We start from the raw sequence: 23,817 nt of genomic DNA on the forward strand, positions 1-23,817 counted from the left end.
CAAGGGTCGTATCTGGCCATTGCATGCCCTGCATTCCCCCTTGAGATTCGGTATCAGGATATACGATCGGATCAAAGTGCTATTCTTCATCATCATCACCATCACCATAATCACCCGTTTGTTCCTTTCCGGTGGGGGAAATCCTATATGTAAGTGCATCCAATGTTTTGGGCGATTGCGACCACATCGAGGCTTTTTCACGGACGAGGTTTTTTTTTTTTTATCGATTGCCGTAATTCCCTTTCATCCCAACAATCCCCATCGTTTTAGGGAAAGCGTTGTCGTCGAAGAAACTGAGATGAAATAATGATCAGATGACACGCCTTTTGGGTTACAAGGCCACCCGTCAGAGCGGCTCAGTGTCTTTTTCTAGCAGTCGGTGTGTGGGTACCTCCGATGCTTTTCCCAGTTCACGGAGGCGTCAGGCGGTACATCACGTAGGATGGAATGCAAAAGAATGAGGGACTCGAATTTGTGCTTGTATCTCTTGTACCTGCTGTGCATTCGTATGAAAGGGAAAAGCCGCTTAGCCAATTGCAGGGCTAGCTCGATGGGCTGTCCGTCCAATATCGAGAGCGAAAGAAACCCCAAACTTTTTTTCTCGAGAGAACGACGTTAGTGCTACGCTTTCCGGATAAGGAAGCGCAAACCTGAAATCTCAGGAGCACTAATATCTGTGAAATATTTTTTTCCCTTTGGCGATCGATCCCTTGAGGTTGGAGTTGCTTGCTTGCCTTGCTAAGCAGGGAAGCGGGGGCAAGGGAAGAAAAGGACAAGACGGTTTGGCGATGCTTCCCCACATGCACTTACATATCCAGGGTACATCCAGTACATCGTATCAACAATTGTGAGAAGAAACTTGGTGGGAAAAAAACCTCAACTTTACGTGAGGTCGCTCTAAGGCAGCGTTTATATGAAAGAAATACTTGAATCCGAGTCGCACCGGGCGACGTGAATGGCCAGATCTGGGAGATATGAGATACCCTGGCCATAAAGAAAGACCCGAGCTGGTGGCAGGGGCCAGAGTGAAGCGGCAGCTGGCTAAGTTGGTTGTTAACTTTGCGAGCTGGGAAAAAAAGAAAAGAGAATTGCAAAGGGACAAGAGAAATGACGATACAAAGCGGTACTTCATGGCACGAGAGAGGGGCGGCCATGTGTGCGCTGATCAGTATTCTCCCCAAACAATACGTACTTCCTTCATACTATTCCATTGATATACAGATACTCTGTACTTTAGTATAACATAGAGAAGAGTATACGCAGTGGGCATTGCTTTTGATCAAAAGAATAAGTAAACAATACAGTCTGGTAGACATGTCTTTGATAGATACTGTATCGCCTCGAGTACGTACTGAGCGCATATTATATAATCACAGTACGAAATCATTAATATCTGAAGCCATCGAGCACGACACCCTCTCGCAATATCACGCTGAGCAAATCCTCCACTCTCAGAGGAATAAGTCCTCGTCACTAAGTTTAACTTGGATTATAGCGCTAGTCCATTTTCATACCCCTACCCATCCTGGTCCTCAAAGAAGAAAAAATATTTTTCTCTCTCCCCCCAAAAGCAAAGACATCAAGAGGGAAAATCGAACGAAAGGCAGAAAAAGAAACCAGCCAAACAAAAAGCAAAAGCGACAGCCTGCCTGCGCTGAGCCAGCCAGTGGTGTGTGGTGTCGTTAGTTAGCATGTATGAATCCACCCTTCACTTTGCTTGCTACTGACTTAAATACATCTGCTCCCCTCCAACATATTGGCCTTCCGTGCCTCTACGACCTCTTATATTTGCGTCTGGAAGTTATATATATATATATATTTTGGCTTGGAACTCCAACAACCACTGTCTCTTCAATCAGTTCGGTTCATTTACACCTTATATGCATTGACGCATTCAACTCATCTCTCCGCTCCCTTTCGACTACGACCATAGGGTGCTCCCTCATTCGGCCACCACATAGCCTGAACCTTCCCCCCCCCAATCCATCAACATCTAATATATATATCTCAACCAACGTCTGCTCCACTGCATCGGAATATACTCATCCGAAAGTGATAGATATAAGATACAGAGCCAGACTCTTTCAATAACTACTCGACCTAACATTTCAACACCGTAATATACACGACTACATTCACAATGCCTTTCGAGTGGTCTCTCGATTACTGCCTCTCCTGCGATAGGGAAGCACCAAACGGAGCCGCCTACTGCTCACAAGCCTGCCGTCTAGCAGATATGGAAAGGGCTTCTTGTAGTTCGTCTCCAAAGACTGCCACAAGCACAAGTACAAGCGGTGCCCCTGGTGGATTCTACCTGCCTCCTGCCCTCAACTTCTCTACACTATCAAGGACACATGAGACGACCTCTGGATCTCCAGTTAGGTCGAACTCGACATGGCTACCGCCTAGCAACTCCAATGGCAGGAAGGGTTCCGCCGGATCGAACCTACACCCCTCGCCATCAAGGACATCTCTTTCCTCGATGCCTTCCCAGCATTCGCCGTTTGAACAATCCTATCTGTCCGAAAAGGCCCTCCGAGAGCTTAACGACTATGCCAATGCTTTCGATCAGGTCAGGGACAACAAACGACGAATGACCATCTACTAGACAGCAAAACCATCTACCTCGACCACCCACACTCTTCTCACCTCAAACCAATATTCTAAATATCACGGCCTCTAACGCAGCATTGCTCTCCTCTTTCCCATCTTCTTTTCTCATTTATACCACTATAAAACCAAACAAATATACCATTTTCAGCATTTAACGGGGTTACAACTGGGTTTCTACAAAAGTCATTTTTCTTTCTTATTCTTCTCTATCAGAACATCCTTCCCGACAACCCCAATCTTCGCCATCTCACGACCAGAGAATGCCGGAGACCACCTCTCATCCTCGTCTTTTATTTCTCTTCATGTATATTTACTACTACCTCTGCACAAGGCCTCATATTTTTAATTCCCTTTCTGGATAGTTTTTATTTTTTATCCCAACATTCCGACTTATTCGGCGCAAGGGGTAAAATCCAAATTCAACCTTACGAATAGCAACGGTCGTTCTTATACAATGGTGGTATTGGGTCTTTTCACAGAACTACTTGCGCATGTCTTTATTTCCACTCATAACTTCTTCTTAACGAACTTTGCAAGCGGTTGGATTTCCTTCGTCATTTTTTTTTTTTTTTTTTTTTTTTTACCCAGGCGAAATATCATGTTGTCTTATGCAGGGTGGGAGTTTTATCATCTATCTGGGGATTTTGTTATCTGGGATTTAACATTTTCCGTTTCCTTTGTTTTGAAAAAAAGGACCTCAACTAACGAAAAAGAAGCTCGACGGCGGTTTTGTTCCAACTTGAAAATAAATCCCTCGATGACTTTTTTTCGATTAGCTCTCACGTCGAACGTGCGTGTGTGGGTGGACGCTTCGAGGCTTCAAAAAAATGCCTCTTGTGCCACATCAATGTACATTAAAAGGAAAAAAAAAAAAACCAAGGCCGAAAGAAACCAAATCAAATCATTAACCAAAAAAAAAAGGACCCCTCGTAAGCTTGTGAACCGTAGATCCTGTAGATGATTGATTGACAATTATCGAGGGTCCTTGTGTTTCACACACAGAGGGTAGTGAATGTGAATGGGTGGCCATATAGGCCTAGCTACCTCAACTTGCGAATGCAGGGCAGAGCACAGCAAGGCGAACGATCACCACATAAACCACCGATTATGCATGGTGATTATTTAGTGATGATGCGATTTCCCCATACCTCACACGCATTACTGCAGTGTGCAAAGTTGATCGGATCTGATTTTTTGCAAAAAATTCCTTCATTTGTTTTCACAATTACGAATCGGAGACGAAAACGGATGCACCCTATAAGAAGCTGCTGGGAACGGTCACGCTTATAGCTACAACACCTGATACGAAGGTTTTTCATGGGCTGGTTGCGATACTTTGAGTTTTTCCCCATACAAACTTTTTTTTTCCGTGTCTTTTCTAGGTCTTTCCGAATGTCGGCCGTGATAGCATACTACGTATAGCTACCATGAGTATGACGAATATTCGAGGGAGAAAAAGTTAACAAAGGTAACGAGCGAGCGAATGGGCTTCGGAACCGATTGACTCCGTTCCCGGTTTCCAAGTTTTTGCTGTCGCCACCTATTAGCTTCTGTATTGCTCATAAGCTGAAAAAATTTCAACATATTAAAATTTTTTTGCTTCTCAAGCAGCCCACGTTGGTGTCTCGCAGAGTCCGTGCCAAACGCCGAATGGAAGGGGGAATTGGGAAAACCACGGGGGTTAACGATTCGGTTCCTAAAAGCTATGACCATTGACGTTGACAGGCTACGAGTACCTGCCTAACGCAGGATATTAGGGAAGTTTATATGAGAAAAAAAAACCCCCCTTCAACCTATAGCTAATATAACATCCTAATATCAAAAAAATATATATTAATTTTTAGTTTTTAATTTTAATTTTTAAAATTTAAAATTATTTTCTTTGCTAGTAGCACGATGGTAAAAAGTCAATTCCTTGATTCCTTTAGGGTCTCGAACGGTCCTAATTATCCTGCCGCCAGTAATCCAGCGTCCTTTATCCGTCTCAGGGCATTGTTGAGAAAGGCTTTTCCTCTTTCTTGTGCTACATACGGAGTATATACCGCGGGTGCTAAGACTTTCCTTTTTCCACGGATATCCCACAAAGTTATATGCACATATGTCCGTCCCCAAAAGTAAAGATATATGAACAGCAGCAGCAAGAAAGGAACGTTATTTTTCTCCGCAAAATGTCTCGACTTTTTTTTTTTTGGAAAGTGTGGGTAGCCTTCCGTTTCGCTTAATCGCACGGGAGTGTTATGTGTTATCCGCTACAAGGGGTCGAAGAATTAGGACCTCGACTTCCCTCCGTTCAAATGTTGAATGTTTAATGCCCCACATAACAACGAAATGTATGCTGTGCATCCCGCGTTTTCCTTCTTGACAGGATTACATGTCTTTCCTACAAAAAATGCAGCTTATGCGTAGGCGCGTATGTATATTCCTTTCATGTTTTCGGTAAGTAGAAGAACGACATGCGGTACGGAGGGGGGTTCCGTTCAATAGGATCTCACGAAATTTTACAATTGTCAATATAAAGAGATTTTTTATGGTATATTAGGATCCTTTTGTTTTTGTTACGCGCGGCGAAGGAGACAAAGGCAGCAGCAGGGTGGACTGCCTTTGGTTTGATAATCAATTGAATCTCTTCGGCTTGCCTGTTTCCCTTGAAATTGGGTAAATCTATGCGAGATGTGGGAGAAGGTGGTCTTTTTTGTTCGAAATTTACCCCAGATATCGGGAGCAGCCGTCAGGGCCAAGGGTTGTTTTATCCCCCTTCTTGCCTGTTCGTATTCATGTTCATATTCCGAACGCAAAGGGCGATTGGACAAGCGATGAGTGAGGCCTGGGATTTGTTGGCACCGTTCGCTGCGAAAATTTCTGTTTTCCCCTTAGACTCTGCACTATTCCGTCATGTCAGCACCTTGAGGGTTTTCGAAACTCAGTACATAGTATATGTGGGTATTTTACCCCTTCTTCTCCGAGGTTCGTGATATGCAATAGCGAGTTTGCTGTCTCAATTACTTAATTGTTCCCAAACAATGTCTTAAAAGATGACGAGGTGGCTAACAACGAATGCCCAAGCTGCGACCCCCTATTTTGTGATTCACAGGAGGACTGTCCGATATTGGGTACCGAGAGTGCTTCTTACAGCTCCGTTACATCCCGTCCCGCCTGCTACCGGCCCTCGATGCTTAATTGGCGAGATCCTTGGTTGGGATATTCAAGAAGTTGATTGGGGGTGTTCAAGGCTATTCCCTGTGAGAATGTGCAATTTGTTCATTTTTGTACACAGCTCTCTTTCTTGCAGACGAATAACGCACTCAAGTGCAGAGACGTTTAGGAAGCTTTCAAGCCGTTTTCAAACCCAATTAGCCAGAAAAGTATCCCCTTTTTTTTTTTTTTTGAGATATTTTGTTCAGACGGAAGGGCAAATGAAATGGCAAAGTGCGAGTGCGATGCAGAAAAAAAAAAACTTTGAGCCTCTCCGAGGAGGGCGTAACGCCTCGCAGCCTCATTTGTTGGGGGATGTGGTTGTGCGGAGGTATCTGCAGTCGGATATGTTGGCCGAGGCGGTTTTAATGGGCAACGGCTTTGAGTGGTTTTTTTTCTTGCAGGCCCTGATGTTAATTTCATATAGCCCATTCGGAATATTTCTGGGTTTTGGATAAGAATAGAAAAGAAAGCGAGGGTATTAAGTTTTCACGCTCGAGGTTTTGGGGAGCAAATCGGATTCGAGGCCAGTCTTCGCGGGGTCCATGGATTGATGCTGGGATGCAATGGCAATGGACCCGGCATCAAGCAATCAAGCAAGCACTGGCCAGCCGGCTGCCGTGGTGCGCTATGAACCAAAGCAGGATGTATGCGTTGTTTTTGCTTGCATCGTTCATATTGCCAATTGACGTTTGAAGCTAAGATTGTCTTGTATACCTTGGAAGCTGGGAAGCTGGTATGTAATGCCAATATACATGTAACTTTCTTTATTCATGGGACACGCAATTATCAAGTGATGTTATATCGATCTTCGAGTTTCAAGTCTTTGTATAGCATTGCTAGTAGTATGTACAGGACTTGGTTACCCCTCCATTGGAAGCATCCTTGGCATTATAGCTATAAACCTACACCCTTGGCCGTATAGCTAAAGACTTACGACTCCAGGTTTGGCCTTTTCCCACCGAGTCGAATTCGATCATCGATCTTCCCGTCACCGGATCTACTTTTTTACGAAGCCGGGAGGAATTCGTTCAATTCTGTCGACCGGAAGTGGCGTAATTGAACATGAGAACCTGCTCATCATTCTTTCTTTTAATTTTCAGGGCCTAGGGTCTCGATTGAATAAATTCTCCATTAAGGTTTCCTACATAAGGAAGCAAGTAATAAGGGCCGGAAGTTATGTCATTTTGCCCAGCTTTAAGCTTCCGTGGAGCTTTGTTTTTGTAACGAAAAATACCACCAAGCGGGCAAGTATCAACTGCGTATCGTATCATTCTCAAGCTTCAAGCTCTTTTGACTTCCGTTCCTCCCCCCTTGCTATGCCATTCCCTCCGGTCCGAATTGCTCGGAAGGATTTTTTTTTTTTCTTATGCCGGGAAAGCCTAAAGGTACTACATTGGGGTTTGGAAAGTACCCAGCTCGGGACAGCTACTAGCTGCTTGAGCTACTAAGGTAGCCTTCTTTCTCCAGTCTCGAGCGTCCCCCCATTCCCCAAGCCTCGTTTTCTGCCATGGTATGTGCATAAATATCCTTTACAGGGACTAAGGTATGTATGTATATGTATATGTATATGTACGAACGGTATCTTGCTTTGTCGGTCTGCAACGTGGTACCAAGGCTACGATGCCAACATTCCAGACAATTAGATACTTACTTAGTAAGTACAAGGCCCTAGAAAATTACGAATATCTCCGGGCTGTTTTCGTGGAGTTCGAGGGCTATTATGGTACAGTACGGTAATACCTTTAATAATTGATACGTTATGGAACGGTTAAGTTAGACATTCGGGTGTAGAATACGGCAATAGAGAGGCTTCTGCCAACGCATACTATGTAGAGATTTTATATAGAAGGAGAGAAAGCGCTATGCTAATATGGGTTACTAGCGGGGTTTTTTTTTTCTTACTCGATCTTGGAACTTCTGTCGGGAAAAAACCCTGGGGTTTATTGAAGTATCACAATGGCTGGTGCTAGCCATTGGATCGATATTAGGTGTTTTACATGATGACGGGTTCGATAAAAAAAAAAAAAAAAAAAAAAAAAAGTATTCTGATACAATAACCTAGCGTTTTACACGTCTACGATGTTAAAGTTCAAACCAATTGTAAGTCCCGTACGAAAGGCCGCGGCGGAGCCGTGCCGAAGCTGAGCAAGGGACAAAAGCGACGGAGGCAAATCGATATGGCAGTTGGCTATGGATAAGTGATACATCCATCCAACCAACTAGCGAATACGTGAAAGGAATGCATTTGGGAGGCGCCGAAGATCGGCTTTGGAGTTCTCTGTTTAGAAGTATTGATGATCGATTTGGTAGGAGGGTGTGCAGACACATCGATTCACGGGATATAGTGAAGGCGGGGACCCTTGTTCTACTTTTGGGGGGTTGAAGTGGACCGGATCGACAGTGGTGATGGAGGTTTGTAAAAGGCGAAAGGCTGGGTGATTGTGTTTTCAATTGAAGATTCTTTACTATTTTAAAATTTAATTGCCTCAGATAATTCTTGTTCACGGTGCTCCATAGTAGATGAGTGGATATGAAGAATCTTCAATTTTTTTAAATTTTTTTTTTTCCCCCTTCGACGTTCTAAGGTAATATCAAAATTTATATTTTACAGCTCGAACAAGATATCGTTAACGTCATAGCACAGGGTTTAGACGTCGGGGAGTTTTTCGGTTCCGTAGTTCAAGCGGTTCCTGCTTGGTTGTTCCTTGAAAAAAATAAGCTAGCTCTGAATACATAAAAAAATGAAGAAAAAATTTTCTACGTATGATCACATTCTCCAGATTGTATTCCCGAGGATATTAGAAATCTCAAAAGGTTCCTGGGACTGCATTTGCACTTTCCCAGCAAAATGCCGATCCGATTCCTGTATTGAGGAGTCCAACAAAACGGGATTTTTAAGCAACCGAGTTGGAATAAGAGTGGTGGGAAACGCTAGTATCAAGACGGCCATGCTTTGGTGTCGGTTCGCTAGCCATTCAAAGGCTGGTCTCGAAGTCTAAACTACAAACGTTACATTGATCGCCTAGGGATATAAGGGGAAAAGTGAGAGGTATTGTTCCCATCTGTGCTTTGATGTCAATATACATGTCCACGTCCATGCGGGATTCTCAATTTGAGAGGGTGTTCGAGATCGAGATCGATTTTCGGCTGATAGTTAATTAGTAGACTTTAGAGTTTTCGGTAGACTAAAGGCATTGATCAATTGAAGCTTGAGCTTCGCTCGTCTAAACTGCAGCCGCGATTTAATTAAATTAAGCGGGGGTGCTGCAAGATATCGACAGATCGGACAGATCTAACATTGATTGGATCGGCTTTAATTCTTTTTTTTTTCATTCTCTCTTTCGTTCCGTATTTTCTTTAGTTTTTTTTTTCTTTCACAATCCTTTTGTTGATAAAGCAATATTGATTGCATGCATGCATGCAGTAGGTCGTGTGCGCCTTCCTCGTGAGTGCCTAGAGCCTACCCGTTCGAGGTATTTTCGACGGACGATGCAATTTCAGCTTCTGCTCATCGTCGCAATCGGGTTGGGATCGAGCAAACGGAATCCCGTCAGCCGTACGTATGTATGCCCCGGCTGACGGGGAGGCCGAAAGAACCAAGAATTGATATACGGCTACGATGCATGGCCGATGAGTGGATATATGTCTCCGAGCTATCTGGTTGGCTACCAAAACGCCATGGCTTCCACGATGCTGCGACAATGGCATGACATTTTCAAGTCTTCCATTCAAATCTCCCTTTTTCAACGCCTTTCAACACCTTGTTCATCGGTGCTGTTGCCAAAAATGACCACGAAAAAAAAAAAAAAAAGAACGAGTTAATATAATATGATCAGATCGGATCGGATCAGATCGATGCGGGACAGGCTGAAATCTCAGACATTTTCATCAAAGCGCAGAGACAAACTTAAAAAAATAAAATAATACCTATTCAAATGCAATCAATGCAGAGCTGTTCCGAAAGGATGGCGGCTTGAAACCCGGAAGGACAAAAGATCAGGCAATTCGTGCTTCGCTTCTTTACTGCCGCACTGCATTAATTGTATCATTTGGGCGCGTCGATAACGAATTTGCAAACTTCGAATCTTTAACTCCATCTTGAACGGTCCCATAGCCCGCATCGGGGCTAGTCACGCAAGCCATCGTCCTCGGATCTCATTCTCTTCTCTCGTCTTTTGCTCCTTCCTACTGCCTTGTTCCTTGTTCCACGCAACCTACATATAGAGCCGCTAGTATCGGACAGGGGAGAGAGGACGGCGTGGTGGCATTGAATCTCTTATCACCAGATCTTAACTAACCAGGATGCTAAAGTTCCATTCAAAGTCGTGATGGCGCCGGATTGTGGTATGATGGCTTCATACATTAATCACAGATGAATAGCGTTTCGAGCTAATTGAACCGTCCTAGTACCCCCACTCTAGCACCCGTCGACAGGATCTATCACAAGTGTGCCCCCCCAATTGCAATTTAGCGGTGCAGTTGCAGCGCAGTGCCCAAAAGATATCTTTCGAAACCCTGGCCTTGTATGTGCATCTTCCGTTCATGCGTGAGAACTTCTTCCAGGACCAAAATTACCCCAATCGTCTTTGAAGGTCTTCAATTGCGATAGACCCTGGGCCAGGCCTGTCCATTAATCGGTTAACCAATAATTCCCTCAAAACGGCCGGACCACCAACAAGCTGAGCTGTATGCCACCACGTCCCGAAGAAGTGGCTCCTGATGTTCGTCGCTGCACTGGAAATCATCCGAGAAGTGCTATGAAAAGATCTTCCAAAAAGCAAACCAGTGCATCGAAAAATAGTGGATGTGATGGAAGAAGCAGCTAGTGGGATTCAGCCGACCAGGCCGACATCAGGCTCATTGCCAATTACGAGGCGACCCTCATGCTTTGCTGCCTACCCCATCCGCCCACGACTGTATCCGCAGCTTTGGTTTGCTATTCTGTGGGTTGGTGCAGGTGCCGGACGTGGGTGGGAAGCATAGGTACTTTCGGATACCTGCTAGTTTCGACGATACGAGTCCCATGTATACTTCCTCTTCTGATTTTCCTCTTCTTAATGTCGGCGCGGGTGAGATCACCCTGTTCGCACACAGATCATTTCGTTCTGGCTGAGCGCCGGCTTGGATGTCGGGATTCCCGGCTTTGTAGTCGGATTGCTAAACTTGGTATGCAAGAATGGGAGCGTGAAGGAGTGTGCACGGGCCATGTTGGGGGTCGTTAATAGTATATTGATACGGTACGTCTACGAGCAAAATATTTTATCCTGCTGAACAAGGGATTAGCTAGGATCTGGGTTTTTACCCCGATACTATTCCTAGACGTCCAATCTGAGGGATAAAGAACATGTGTATTGAATTTTTTATTTTATTGTTTTTTATTTTGTTGAGATCATTTACTGATGTGATTCTTCTATCAAGTTGCTTTGTCCTGGTTATCCTGAAGACCTTCGTAGGGTCCCGTCCGGGTTTTCTGGAGCTATGCCGTCCTCGACCTGGGGTGCAGCGACATCGTGGAGCGGGACACGATGGGACATATGTACTTCAAGTCAGAAATATGCACCGGCGATCATAACATGATTGCCTGGGGGTAATAACAGAATTCTTCCGAGTCGAGAAACTTTTTTTTTTTTTTTTTTTTTTTTTTTTTTTTTTTTTTTTTTTTTTTTTTTTTTGAAAATTTTCTTGAATTGGCATCCGAAGACTGACTCGACGCAAAATTTTCTTAGACTGGAAAGCTTCCCGCTGTTGATATTGCTATGCCTGTCACTATTGATTCTGGCGGTGCTTATGGCTGGGGCAAGATCTATTGATCTGGTAAGCCTTCCTTTCGTGTTTCCCCATGCCCTAAAAACATGTGTGTTTCAGGAGCCGAAATGGGCTATCCTCGTATATACAAGGTTAAAAGGTCAGAAGAGAAAAAAAAAAAAAGTCAAAAAAGCCTGGAACTTGGGACCGGGAAGGTATCATGAATTAGGAAAAAAGAGACGAGATTCTGGGGTATTCGGAGGATATGGGAAATGACTAATGTGCCTCATTTTTCTGGGGACCCCATGTAGTCGCATCACTGGTGCGCTATCTTGGCTGGCGCAATTCTGGGGATTTTGGTCGCAATACTGTGTTACCGAAATGCGTATGCGGCAGTGTTCGATTACAGGAATCATGTTCCGTTGGTGGCGTCGTCACGAGGGGATATTTGGGAAGGGAGTGGAGAGGTATGAGTATGGAGTATGTTATGGATTTCCAAGGTTCTACAAGGTTAAGCAGATGGAAAGCCCGGTCTAGACACCTGACGGTACCTGCGGCATCGGTTTTCATTTTCTTTGAGTTTGAGGAGGAAGGGTCATGAGAGTCCTAAGGGACAAGAAGGACCCTGTAAGACCCTTTCAGGGTATCCGCAAGAGTCTAGTCATGCTTTATAGTTTGAGTGGTTTTATTGGAAAGATTGGTTCATCAACCGGACGAGGCTTTCTTGACGGTAGATGATGCATATCATAAGGTCGTGGTATTACATGACACACTCTGCGGGCTGTTCCTGCGCATATGCATCCTCTTGTGCATGTTAGAGCCTCATCTTTAATACGGGATTCTGATCCCCGCGAATATATATTTTCAATAAACATGACCTGTGTCTAAATGAGCATCCCATGATATCAAAAAGTAACCATGACGTAAACGATTGCAAACGTCCCATCGTATAACTCGCATTCCCGTTTGTAATACCAAGTAAACGGGGCGGCAATACCGTCTGCAAGAGGTCCTCTGACTACGGGAGCTCTTTTCTTTCAAATGTCCCGGAGGAGTGAATGGTTTCTTTATATTCAGCCCTACAGGGTGGAACATGGTGTTGAGCTGCACAACATCCAACATGGAAGACATCCCCGGCCAATAACGTCGCTTGTCTGCAACCTCACCCCTCCAACATCATTACAGACGAACTAGAAAGCAAGAAAAACCACCCAGCTGACGACTTTACTAAATTATAAACCTACTGCTATCCCTCTTCATCGGTTACCTTGCCCCTCAAACTAGTCTTCCCGTCTACCGTTGCTGCAAGAATGTCACACTGCCACCACGAACATACGCACGGCAGCGGGGCCGACGGTCACGACCACCACGATCACGCGGACCACACCCACGACGACGACGTGACACCCGCGATCCAGTCGTCGCTTTATAACAGTATAGACTTTGATGCTGTCTCGACGCTTAACGAATCGGAACCCGACGCTGGGAAACGGGTGTTGAGAAAAACCTGGGATGAGAGGTTGAATACTACGCCTGAGTTGGAGAGCGATAGCGATCAGGAGTTGATTATGTTTATTCCGTATGTTATTTCTTATTTTTCTATTTCCGGAAGAGCGGGGTAGCTAATACCAAGTACGTTGTGGTGGAATTTAGTTTCGCAGGAATAGTAAAACTCCACTCCCTCCTAATCTACTCACCCCCCGACAGTACCTCCCCCCGAACCCTCAAGATCTTCATAAACCGCACCGACCTCGACTTCTCCAACGCTTCATCCGTAACCCCCACCCAAACCCTCGAAATCCCATTAGTCCCCCCTTCATCCCGTCCGGAAGTCACAGAAATCCCATTAAAAAGAGCGTTATTTAATAACGTCAGAAGTCTCACGTTATTCTTCGAGGAGAATCACAGCTATGGGGAGGAGGATGTTACGAAAATTTGGTATTTGGGGTTTAGAGGGGATTTTATGAAGGTTGGGAGGGAGCCGGTCATTACGCTTTATGAGGCGGCGGCGAATCCGAAGGATCATGTTAACTTGGTGCCGGGGGAGAAACATGTTGCCGGGGGGTCGAGGTTCGGGGCGTAGTAGTGGGTTATATGGATACATGCGGATGGGGTTTTTTTTCTCTTTGGGAGATCTCGTATCTAGTTTGGTGGAATAATGGCCACTGCCATAGCAAAGGCGGGACTAGTTCATGCATGGATTAAGAAAGGCGTTTAAAGGCGTATATTGGTTTGGCGCTTGAGATGCTTTACTCAAGCACCTGGAGAGAGGTTTATAGGATATAAAAGAAATTGTGCGCTATGCGCGTTCAATGTATTATCGTAGGTTTTAGGCTATGCAAAAAGGAAGAGAGTCTGCCGGCTCGGTCATTACAATATGCAAAATCATTGTCAGCGATGACACAAATTATGCTGGTGCGGGTGCAGGCGCCGCCGATTCCGTCTTCCTAAAGTTGACTTTCTCCACCGCGATACTTTCGTTTCCGTTCTCGTCCTTCTTGAGCTGGTAGACGTAGAGTACCAAGTTGTTTCCTTGGACCTATACCCTTATCAGCATAACCAACTTCTCAGCGGACGGAGTCCGGGAGGGATACTCACATCCATCAGCACAAAACTGGGCACAAACTCCTCATCAGTACCCAACCATCCACTGCTCATAGCCCCCGTTGCACTCCCCGGATTAACAAAAAATTTCCCTTCCATCTCATAAGCCTCAAACCTATGAGTCCCACCCCAAATCAAAACATCCACATCCATCTGCCTAGCCGCGATCAACAAAGAATCCGAATCCCCCGGAGGAATGATAGTATGACCGTGTGTGAACCCAATTCTAAACTGTCCGTGTTTTACAACTTTCGATAACGGTAAAGTTGATGATTCGTCAAAGTCTCCCTTGACGATTTGGAGGTCTGGTGCGGTTGAACGGAGGAAGTCGTAGGTTTCGCGGTCGGTTAGGTTTCCCAAGCACAAGATTTGACCGATTTTTCCGGGGACGAGGAGTTTTTTGAACTATTGTTTGGAAAAGAAAACGGCATGGTTGGGTTAGGCCTGGGAGAACCGGGTGAGGGGTTTCCCTCCAGGTGTGCCGGTTTGGTGGTTAGCTTTTGTTCGTAACTCGGCGGAAGGTATATAGCTGATATGTGTAATAAGGGGTGGTGGGATGCAAGTAAAGTACCTTTGCTGGTATCTCCTATATAAGCGTCCGTATGTCAGCATCTGCGCAAGCTTGGAAATATCCGGGTGATAGCTTACAGCGGCTCTGTCCGGAATGAAGAGGTCGCCGAGGGCGAGGACCAGCCTTGATGACATCTTGAGGTATAAAGCCGGGTGTCGATGGCTCGGTTGAAGATGTTGATTGTCAGATGGCGGAGGATGATGATGACGATGGTGGAGTCGAGATATAGGTGGGAAGTCGTCGCAAGTCGCGCAAGCCTGGTTACGTTTGGGGGAGCTTAAAATACCACGCTTCAACGCAGGAATCGATATCATAGTCCTATCTCTACCGACCACACAATCGTTCGAAGAAATTATATATTAGAGAATATCTAGTTGGTTTAAAAAAAGGGAATTGAGGATGAAGACTTTAACTATATAATCTTGGTAAATAGTATAACCGCCAACATCATACCCAACCCTAAACCTCGCCATAACAGCCCTCACCATCCGATTCTCTTCCTGACCATGAAGTACCGGTCCACTCTCAAGCTTCACCGGCATCTTCCCAATCTCTCGTTGTAACTCTTTAAGAACGTCAAGTGTGTATTCCATACTTTTCGTCCTTCCGAAGCACTTCATAATAAACGCTTTTTGTTCCGGTGCAAACACACCACCAGGCTGTTGAGATCTAAGTTTCAGGAGACTTCAGAGTTGGGAGTCTTTCGTGGCGGCGAGGGCGTGGACCAGCATGGAGGAGTATTTCCCTTCGTCGAGGTCTGATAGGGAGCCCTTTGCGCGAGCATACTATGGTAGGATCGATATTTGGTTGATACCTCGTAAGAGAAGATGTAACAATTTAGACTTACATTTTGGGAACTGAGATTTTGGTAGTCGTCACGGATTCGGAGGAATCGCCCTATGAGTGTTACCAACCCTTCGACATCGAGGCTACTACCAGAAGATCATGTCAAGTTAGAGGAAGTTGCGCTAGTTTTCGAATTCCCATTATGATATGGGTGTGGTTACTGGTTCTGAGTTGCTTCTAATCTCATAAGACGAGCAGCCATTCCGAACATCCCCTTGTTTCTACACAATTTTAGAAATCTTAGTAAATCAACGAAGGAACAAAGACTTTATGAGGGGCTAAAAAGCATGCTTCCATCAATCATCTGTATATACTCTCTCTCCGTAGGACATTTAGCATGAAAGGCCCAATGGAGATCAAGTCCCTGCCCAACATGAATATTCCTCAATTCATCCGTATAAACGACCACAGCAGCAGAACCCAACTTGAACCTCTTCAAGAGATTTAACTAATAAATAGTTTGCAGAATTCGATTGTGGTGTTCCAAAGACCATGCGAGTTGATGGTCTTCCTCGACGGAGAGGGGAGTTGTCTTCCATGTCGTCGATACCGTGTATTTACAAATTTGTTCAAAGCTTTGTGATTGGAGTTTGAGAGGAATCGGAGTGGGTGGGTATTGACTTACATTAGGGAGGAACTGTGAAGTATTTCTATGACATTTGTGATGATGGCTAGGGATCGCTCGGGGACTTTATACCGGATATCGAGAGCGTCGATTTTGACCTATCGAACGGGTGCCCTTCTCCAGACTCCCCGGTATCCTCGGTAGAGTATCAATCGTATGCTCCGGCAAAGGATAATACGGCGACGACCCTTCTCAGCATATACCTTGGACAATGCATCGCATGTACAAAGTAAACGGCATGCATGAGATGAAGATATCTTATATATTTCTCTAATATCTCATAATCTTCCCTGGCTTTGCATCTTTCGGGACGCTTTCACGTTCACTTAGAAACTCTTGTTCGTTTGATAAAACCCTTTGTTTCACTATTTCCCTCGCATCTTTTAGGCTGCAGTTTTGTGTGCGAAGGGTTTCCCATATGCCAACCTAGAACATCCGTGGGCTCTCTGGAGTTGCTCATCCGTTATGTCGAGGTGGTGGAGGTAGGTCGTGAGTGCTTATATATGAGCTTTATAACCACAAATTGACTGTTTGGTGGATGTAGATATACATAAACTTTGAACGCAAAAATAAAGACTCGGATCTTTGATAAAAAGGAGAGAGGGTGGCCATACTCTATTCCTCCGTTTATCATTCTAGCGAAGGTCTGTTGATATCGTCATTGTTATACACCTAACCATTATACTTAAATATCTATATATACAAAAAATGTATACATCTTACCATCTCCGATAAGAGCCGGGGCATTCAAAGCACCAGGGACCCCCAACCGTTTCAAATCCGACTCTGGAAGTGTAAGCCCCACTAACCCACCAAACGGCGAAATCGTTGTATGGGACATCTAAATGCTATTATTTAGCAGGTAGCTACATATCAACGCTCTAGGAAGTTAAAGATGTTCTAGGCAGGCCTTTAGAATCATGTTTTTTCCTTACATAAACCTACGAATGGATGGGTTCTCTGTTACATTTGTGCTGCCGTTAGGCAGAGTAGTCGCAGTTGTGGAGGGCAGTACGGCGGCCATCGATATCTTGAGAAGAGTTGGAAGACGGGCTTTACATATTATTGGTTTACTTACCTTGCGCGCAATGATCTAATTCTACGAGGGAAACGGGTTCGAGATAAAACTGTACCGATTGGTTAAGGAGGATGTATTTCCAAGCTTGTGATCAATTGTATTTTGATATTTTTGTTATAGAAAATACTATAAAGCGAGATGCTGTTCTACGCAGTCTGCGTTGAAGATGATCATCTGGTAAATATACAAACCTTCGCCTTTCTCTACGGCTTAGCTTCTTACGAAATATCTGGTAACCCTTCGTACGTTTATGCAGGCGATAGGACACTCTTGAATACTTGGCTGGATGCCTTGGAGTAAGAGCTACCGGTATACCGTTCTGGTTATCTCAAAATGTCACGCCTCAACGCGATTAAACTACATTCTATGCATCATGGCGGACAGGCCTTGGATATAAATATACGGGATCGGTCACATAATTGATTTTTCTAACCAATATCCTAGTACCGATCCGTATACAAGGCAAGTCACTTACTGTAATCCAGACCTGAGCCTTACTAATCTGCGTTGTCCCAAACCGGGCATCGGATACATGGCAGAGCTCGAGACGGAGCCAGCGATGTCGGCCAGGTCCGCAGGATAATATTATATCGTATTAGCGCCGGAGAATAGCCCAGTCGGCGCAGACCATTAAAAGGGATTCCAGTTCCCAGATCGATTAATCCATGGTATGCGGTGAATCCTCAATTCGATTCGGAAATAGCCATTTTCAGACCCCTCGGGCACCTCCCGACTATTTATCATTGAACCTAAAGACTGCATTCGCACCCCCTCTCGTGTTCCGACCGTTGGACCGTACTGACGTTATACATACGATTTTGCGGGGAAAAGTGCAAAATAGAGAAAAAATAGCTGGGGTCTATGCACATGCTAGCGGCCGCCCGAGGAATAGGTAGGCTTGTGAGGAGCAGAAGAGGGTGCAGGATCGAGGTTAGATCTCTGCAAGATTATCGGATGGACGCAGACGGCCGACAGCTGCTTCGGTTGACCTCATCTGCAACACTTTCTACCACCGCTGCTGCCCCACGTCGCCCCTCCACTACTGCTACAAATACTTCTACGGCTTCGTATAATAGTTCTGCTGCATCCGCCAGACTATCTCAGTTGAGCAATCATATTCCTACGGCTTCTAAGATTTCTAGTGCTTTGAGGTATTCTACTACAACTACAGACAAAATGAGCGCACAGGCCGAGCATCCTACCGTCCTGATCCCAGGACCTATCGAGTTCGATGATGCTGTATGTATATCTAATATCTTTTTGGTACCAAATATAAAATAAAAAATGATACCAACGAATATACCCAGGTCCTCCAAGCGATGTCAACCCCCAGCGAATCCCACGTTGGCATGCCGTTCGTCCACGTCTTCGGCGACACTCTAACCCAACTCCGCCAACTCTTCATCACCAGCTCTCCGGACTCCCAACCCCTCATCCTCAGTGGTTCAGGCACACTGGGCTGGGACGTAGTCGCCTCCAACATCATCGAACCGGGCGATGAAGTCCTAGTCCTCCACACCGGATACTTTGGAGATTCATTTTCCGACTGTCTGGCCACTTACGGTGCCATCCCTACACAATTGGGAGCACCGATTGGGTCCAGACCTAGCCCTCAGGAGATTGAAGATGCGTTGAAGGGGAAGAAGTATAAAGCTGTTACTATTACGCATACTGATACTTCTACTGGTGTTCTGTCGGATCCTAAGGAGGTGGCGGAGGTGGTGAGGAGGGTGAGTCCTGGGACTTTGGTGGTTGTGGATGGGGTTTGCAGCGTGGGTTGTGAGGAGATTAGGTTTGATGAGTGGGGGTTGGATGTGGTTTTGACGGCTAGTCAGAAGGCGGTGGGTGTGCCGGCTGGGTTGTCGAGTATGTACCCCTCCAAGACGGTTATGGAGAGGTGGGATTTGCTGACCGAAGGGTAGTTATGATGTTGAGCGGACGGGCTATCGAGGCTTACAAGAGCAGGAAGGTTCCGCCGGGAAGCTACTTTGCTAGCTTGAAGAATTGGTTGCCGAGTATGTTCTCTATTCCCATTCGTTTCGGAGATGAGATGCTAATCGAAACAAAGTAATGCAAAACTACGAAGCCAAAAAGCCATCCTACTTCGCCACCCCATCTCCGCAACTGGTCCGCGCCCTAAACACCTCCCTCACCCAAATCCTCTCGGTCCCTCTCTCCCAACGCTTCGAAGAACACAAGGCGGCCTCCAAGAAGATTAAAGACGCGGTCACAAGTTTTGGATTAAAACAATTGGCTAGCGAAGAGAAGTTCCAAGCTCACGGTATGACGGCGGTTTGGTTACCCGAGGGGATCACACCGGCGGATATTTTGCCGCATACGGCGAAGGAAGGGGTTGTTTTTGCGGGTGGGTTGCACAAGCAGGTTGCAACCAAGTATATTAGGATTGGGAGTATGGGGGTTTCGGTGGTGAGTTTTCCCTCTTTTTTCGAATAGTGGTGGTGGTGGTGATGCTGATGTATGTGAGATTCAGACGAACCCGGAGCTGGGGCATATTGACAAGGCGATCAATGCTTTGAAGACTGGATTGGTAGCTGCGGGGTATCAGTTGCCGTGAATTTCGTTATTATCGAAGCCTAGAGTTTTACTTGGAGATTGGACGGGATCTTGTACGATATATTTATTAGATTGCCGTTTGGATAGCCGTTAACGCGTTTAGACCGGAATGATTTGAATGTATCTTCGTAGTCGTTAATCATCTACCGAATCATTGTAGCAGCTTCGTTTAGGTGCTTAACTAAATACTTGTCGCTATAAGGTATCAAATTCGTCAAATGTATAAAGGGAAACAATACTGAGAAACGCCATCCCCCGTGCCAATAGACGCCGAATACCCTCACACCGAACCAGACAGATTTAATGAAGACTACCTCTCACTATAATCATTCAACGCCACACAGACCGCCCCCCGATGATGTCCATTGTACTGCCTTATAATACTCTGCGTCGACAGCTCCCACAGTCTGGCGAAATGATCACTACAGGCGGTAACCAAATACGCACTATCGGCGCTAAACGCGCAATCCCAAACCCACCGTTGATGACCGTGCAGCGTTGTTTCTAACGAGAATTGTTGAGGGTCCACGCACCATATCTTTGCGGTGTGGTCTGCCGAACAGGTCGCCAGGTGTCTGACGTCGGGGGAGAGGAGGACGCGGGTGATGTATTTTGTATGAGCTTGGAATTTTGTGACGGGGACGAGGGAGGTTAGGTCGCGGTTTTGGATCATGCGCCAGACGTAGCAGTTGCCCTGTTTTATGTTCTCAGTATGGTTTTTTTTATAAGATATGCAGGGGATAAGATAAATACGTACGGTATTATTACCGGCGACGAGCATGCTACCGTCCGTGGCAACCGTAACACTCCTAACGGGAACATCATCCTCCGGAATCAACTGATGCGTACACTTATTCTCCCCCAAATCCCAAATCCTCACGTTCCCCGCCTGATCACAACTAATCAACTCCCCCTGATTTGGATGAATGACGACATCATTGACGGGACTTCCATGGCTGTAATTCCTCTGCACGGTCCCCGTTCTAGTATCCCAAATCTTCACGGTTCCGTCTTCGGACGATGTTACCATCCATTTACCCTCACAATGGAAACCGACACCGGTGACGTTGTTGGTGTGACCTTCGAAGGAGAGAACGGGTGATGGGTTTGTGGATTTTATGTCGTAGAGTTTTACGTTTACGTGGCCGGCTGCGGCGAGGAAACGCTTGTCGGGGGAGATGCAGAGACGGTTAACTTGGCTGTCGGCGTGTTGGATTGTGCGGGAGCAGATGCCGGAGAGAGCTTCCCAGAATCTTTTTATATCAGTATGTTAGCAAGCTTGGAAGTTTGGATATGGGGTTCGAGGGGATATACCGTATGGTGTGGTCGTAACCGGCGGTGCACATTATTACGCTCATTGTGGTAGTTGTGTGAAGCTCAAGATGAAGCTTCTTTCTTCCTACCTTCTATCGTACGTTTGATGAAGCTGCGATGTAGGGTAATATGTAATATCGCGATGCTGATGGTAGTAGGTAATAAGTAGAAGCAATGGAGTCGCGAAAGCAAAGCAGCTCATTCACTCAAAGAGAAATAGCCGACGCCAAGACCGGGCGCATGACATCGCCGCCAACAGCGACATCATTCCCAGCCAAACCTCCTTCCCATCCCCTCCAACCTCGACTTCAACCTCAACTTCAACCTCACTACTATCATACTATCACCACCACTATAATAACAGAATCGCTGGCAGCCAAAAGACAAGATGTCATTCGCCCGCCTCTCAACCCTCGAATCCCAACCTACCACCGACCGTTCGACCGGCTACTCCGACGACCCGGAATTCCAACGTCTGACCCAATCCCTCTCCTCCCGACTCTTCAACCTCACCTCCAACATCACAAAGGCAAACCATATCCTTTCACTCCTCGGCACAAAGAAGGATTCGCAGGAAACTCGCGATCGTTTACAAAAGCTTTTGTCGGAGACCAGGGATGGGTTTAAACAGATCGGTGAAGGGGTTAAGAAGGTTCAGTTGTGGGAGAATGTTAGCGTACGTCATCACCCGATACCCGGTCAAAATAGTATTTCTGGGTAAATTTTATATTAATGGGAATATATAAAATAGCCCCAACAACGCTTCATTCAGGAAAAACTCTCCCGCGAATTCACCGCCGCCCTTCCGGACTTCCAAGCCGTCCAAAAGCTCTCCTTGGAAAAACAACGACAATACGTAATCCAAGCCCGCACGGCATTAGACACAATAACCCACCATGATGAAAACATCTCCCACCCGCCTTCCCCAGGCGGTGAACCCGGCGAAACAATGCCATTGGTCCTCCAACAAACCGCCCAATTACAATTAGCTTCCCAATCCGACGTCGACTTTCAAGAATCAATGATTCAAGAACGTGAAGAGGAGATCAGAGATATCGAAGAAGGGATTACGCAGCTTAATGAGATTTTTAGGGATTTGGGAACCATGGTGAATGAACAGGGGCATATGGCTGAGAGGATTTGGACGAATATTGATAACACGAGGATGGATACTAGAGCTGCGAGTAGGGAGCTTACGACGGCGGCGAGGAGTCAGAAGGCGGCGAGGAACAGAGCATGCTGTTTGTTGTTGATTTTGGCGGTGGTGCTGTTGGTTGTCTTTTTGGCTGTTTTGACTTGAAGAAGTAGAGGTGGAGATGGGCTGACGGGGGTACTAACTGTATACCGGCCGATATACCTTCCCTTTGGAAGAACGGAGAGGTGGTATGTGTTTGCGTTCGCTCTATACACTATTTGCATTTTGATACCTACTGTTTCGTTCTTGTTCTCGTTTCCCTCTGGTGGGCTTTGCTCTCGTTTTTTGATATAGAGGATAATCGTGCGAGGGGAACGGCGGTTTATAATCTTTTGTGGTTTGGGTCATCGCGGGCGCTATACCTTTCTTTTGCTCGTACTGTCTTTTGTATGTATTTTGTTCCATACATGCTTTTTCTCCTCTTCTTCTCATTTGGATGACATTTCTTACCGGACTTCGATAAGATACATTTATGTCGAGAGATGGCGGTCATAATTAGACATGATCAGATTAGGGGGGCCGTAAATCAATAATCTAAACTTTTGGGAGGTATGTACAGGTCGTGAATCGTAAAGTAGTGAAGATTAGGATGATGCTTTAGGCTGCTCGACCTTCTCAACGAGGTCGCTAACACCCAACGCCCTTCCAATCTTAACTTTCCGCATGACCTCCTTTGGTTTTTTATCTTCCTGTCCTTCATCACCAACCGGATCACCTTCATCTTCATCACCGGCACCTTCACCACCTTCGGCATCGGTCTTTTTCTCCTCCTTTTTGTACAATGCTTCCTCTTTCTTCACAGCATCCCAGATGAAATCGAGGTTTTGCTTCATGGAGTAAGCGTCTTCACCGTCGGCGTAGTATTTCGATTCTACCTTTTCGACTTCGAATTGGAGGGTGTCTTTGTAGAGTTTTAACGCGGCTTTGTTGGAGACGCGGACGTGGAGGGAGACGTATTTTGCGCCGAAGGTTTCGACCATTGCTTTCTCTATCATTACCATCAATATCACCTTCTTTCTTAAAAGAGGGGAGGGAGCGGGGGGAACATACGACTCTGCCTCATAAGTTTCTCAGCAAGTCCCAACCGTCTATGAGTCCTCATAACGGACAGAGAAGTAATATGACCATGAGGGATACCATCCACGGGCTCTTCTTCCATCTTTGCTAATACATAACCCACGATCTTGGGAGGATCATGGGGGGATTTTGGAGGTTTCGAGAGGTCGATGGCGACGTATGAGAGTTGAGGCCAGGTTAGGGCGTGGTAGAGGTAGTATTTTGCAAAGTAGTTTTCGGGGAGGTTTGTGATGTTGCAGGTTTGGACGTGGGGGATGTGGGAAGGGTGGAGCATTACGATGTCCATTTTGGCGGTTGATTCGCGAGGTGGAGCTGATGAGGGTGCTGGTGCTGGTGGTTGGAGGGGTCAGAGAGGGTGGGCTTGAGGATGAGGATTGGGG

The 23,817-nt window shown here is 45.8% G+C and overlaps 10 protein-coding genes across 10 annotated transcripts; 6 read left to right on the forward strand and 4 right to left on the reverse strand.

Moving 5' to 3' along the window:
• Positions 1–2,140: 2,140 nt before the first annotated feature.
• Positions 2,141–2,608, forward strand: DFL_009119 (uncharacterized protein; the record flags this gene model as incomplete). The annotated part of the gene is made up of 1 exon (XM_067638955.1): positions 2,141–2,608. One exon carries the CDS (start codon positions 2,141–2,143, stop codon positions 2,606–2,608), a length of 468 nt encoding a protein of 155 aa, XP_067486792.1.
• A 2,818-nt stretch (positions 2,609–5,426) lies between these two features.
• Positions 5,427–5,967, forward strand: DFL_009120 (uncharacterized protein; the record flags this gene model as incomplete). Its single annotated transcript, XM_067638957.1, has 3 exons — positions 5,427–5,577; positions 5,677–5,852; positions 5,926–5,967. The coding sequence occupies 3 exons, from the start codon at positions 5,427–5,429 to the stop codon at positions 5,965–5,967; spliced, it is 369 nt and encodes a 122-aa protein (XP_067486793.1).
• Positions 5,968–11,013: 5,046 nt separating this feature from the next.
• DFL_009121 (uncharacterized protein) lies at positions 11,014–12,026 on the forward strand (the record flags this gene model as incomplete). The annotated part of the gene is made up of 5 exons (XM_067638958.1): positions 11,014–11,045; positions 11,227–11,257; positions 11,355–11,395; positions 11,535–11,622; positions 11,865–12,026. 5 exons carry the CDS (start codon positions 11,014–11,016, stop codon positions 12,024–12,026), a joined length of 354 nt encoding a protein of 117 aa, XP_067486794.1.
• An 837-nt stretch (positions 12,027–12,863) lies between these two features.
• DFL_009122 (uncharacterized protein) lies at positions 12,864–13,636 on the forward strand (the record flags this gene model as incomplete). The annotated part of the gene is made up of 2 exons (XM_067638959.1): positions 12,864–13,132; positions 13,207–13,636. 2 exons carry the CDS (start codon positions 12,864–12,866, stop codon positions 13,634–13,636), a joined length of 699 nt encoding a protein of 232 aa, XP_067486795.1.
• Positions 13,637–13,960: 324 nt separating this feature from the next.
• Positions 13,961–14,862, reverse strand: DFL_009123 (uncharacterized protein; the record flags this gene model as incomplete). The annotated part of the gene is made up of 4 exons (XM_067638960.1): positions 13,961–14,092; positions 14,152–14,562; positions 14,729–14,743; positions 14,806–14,862. 4 exons carry the CDS (start codon positions 14,860–14,862, stop codon positions 13,961–13,963), a joined length of 615 nt encoding a protein of 204 aa, XP_067486796.1.
• Positions 14,863–15,414: 552 nt separating this feature from the next.
• DFL_009124 (uncharacterized protein) lies at positions 15,415–15,785 on the reverse strand (the record flags this gene model as incomplete). Its single annotated transcript, XM_067638961.1, has 3 exons — positions 15,415–15,513; positions 15,576–15,657; positions 15,736–15,785. 3 exons carry the CDS (start codon positions 15,783–15,785, stop codon positions 15,415–15,417), a joined length of 231 nt encoding a protein of 76 aa, XP_067486797.1.
• A 2,446-nt stretch (positions 15,786–18,231) lies between these two features.
• On the forward strand, positions 18,232–19,852 carry DFL_009125 (uncharacterized protein; the record flags this gene model as incomplete). The annotated part of the gene is made up of 5 exons (XM_067638962.1): positions 18,232–18,516; positions 18,585–19,143; positions 19,200–19,292; positions 19,346–19,704; positions 19,769–19,852. The coding sequence occupies 5 exons, from the start codon at positions 18,232–18,234 to the stop codon at positions 19,850–19,852; spliced, it is 1,380 nt and encodes a 459-aa protein (XP_067486798.1).
• Positions 19,853–20,161: 309 nt separating this feature from the next.
• On the reverse strand, positions 20,162–21,209 carry DFL_009126 (uncharacterized protein; the record flags this gene model as incomplete). Its single annotated transcript, XM_067638963.1, has 3 exons — positions 20,162–20,545; positions 20,609–21,104; positions 21,166–21,209. 3 exons carry the CDS (start codon positions 21,207–21,209, stop codon positions 20,162–20,164), a joined length of 924 nt encoding a protein of 307 aa, XP_067486799.1.
• Positions 21,210–21,553: 344 nt separating this feature from the next.
• DFL_009127 (uncharacterized protein) lies at positions 21,554–22,465 on the forward strand (the record flags this gene model as incomplete). Its single annotated transcript, XM_067638964.1, has 2 exons — positions 21,554–21,841; positions 21,917–22,465. The coding sequence occupies 2 exons, from the start codon at positions 21,554–21,556 to the stop codon at positions 22,463–22,465; spliced, it is 837 nt and encodes a 278-aa protein (XP_067486800.1).
• A 479-nt stretch (positions 22,466–22,944) lies between these two features.
• On the reverse strand, positions 22,945–23,723 carry DFL_009128 (uncharacterized protein; the record flags this gene model as incomplete). Its single annotated transcript, XM_067638965.1, has 2 exons — positions 22,945–23,348; positions 23,411–23,723. 2 exons carry the CDS (start codon positions 23,721–23,723, stop codon positions 22,945–22,947), a joined length of 717 nt encoding a protein of 238 aa, XP_067486801.1.
• Between the last annotated feature and the right edge of the window lie 94 nt (positions 23,724–23,817).

This window comes from Arthrobotrys flagrans (assembly GCF_004000055.1).
Source record: "Arthrobotrys flagrans strain CBS H-5679 chromosome Unknown unitig_1, whole genome shotgun sequence".
Lineage (NCBI taxonomy): Eukaryota > Fungi > Ascomycota > Orbiliomycetes > Orbiliales > Orbiliaceae > Arthrobotrys > Arthrobotrys flagrans.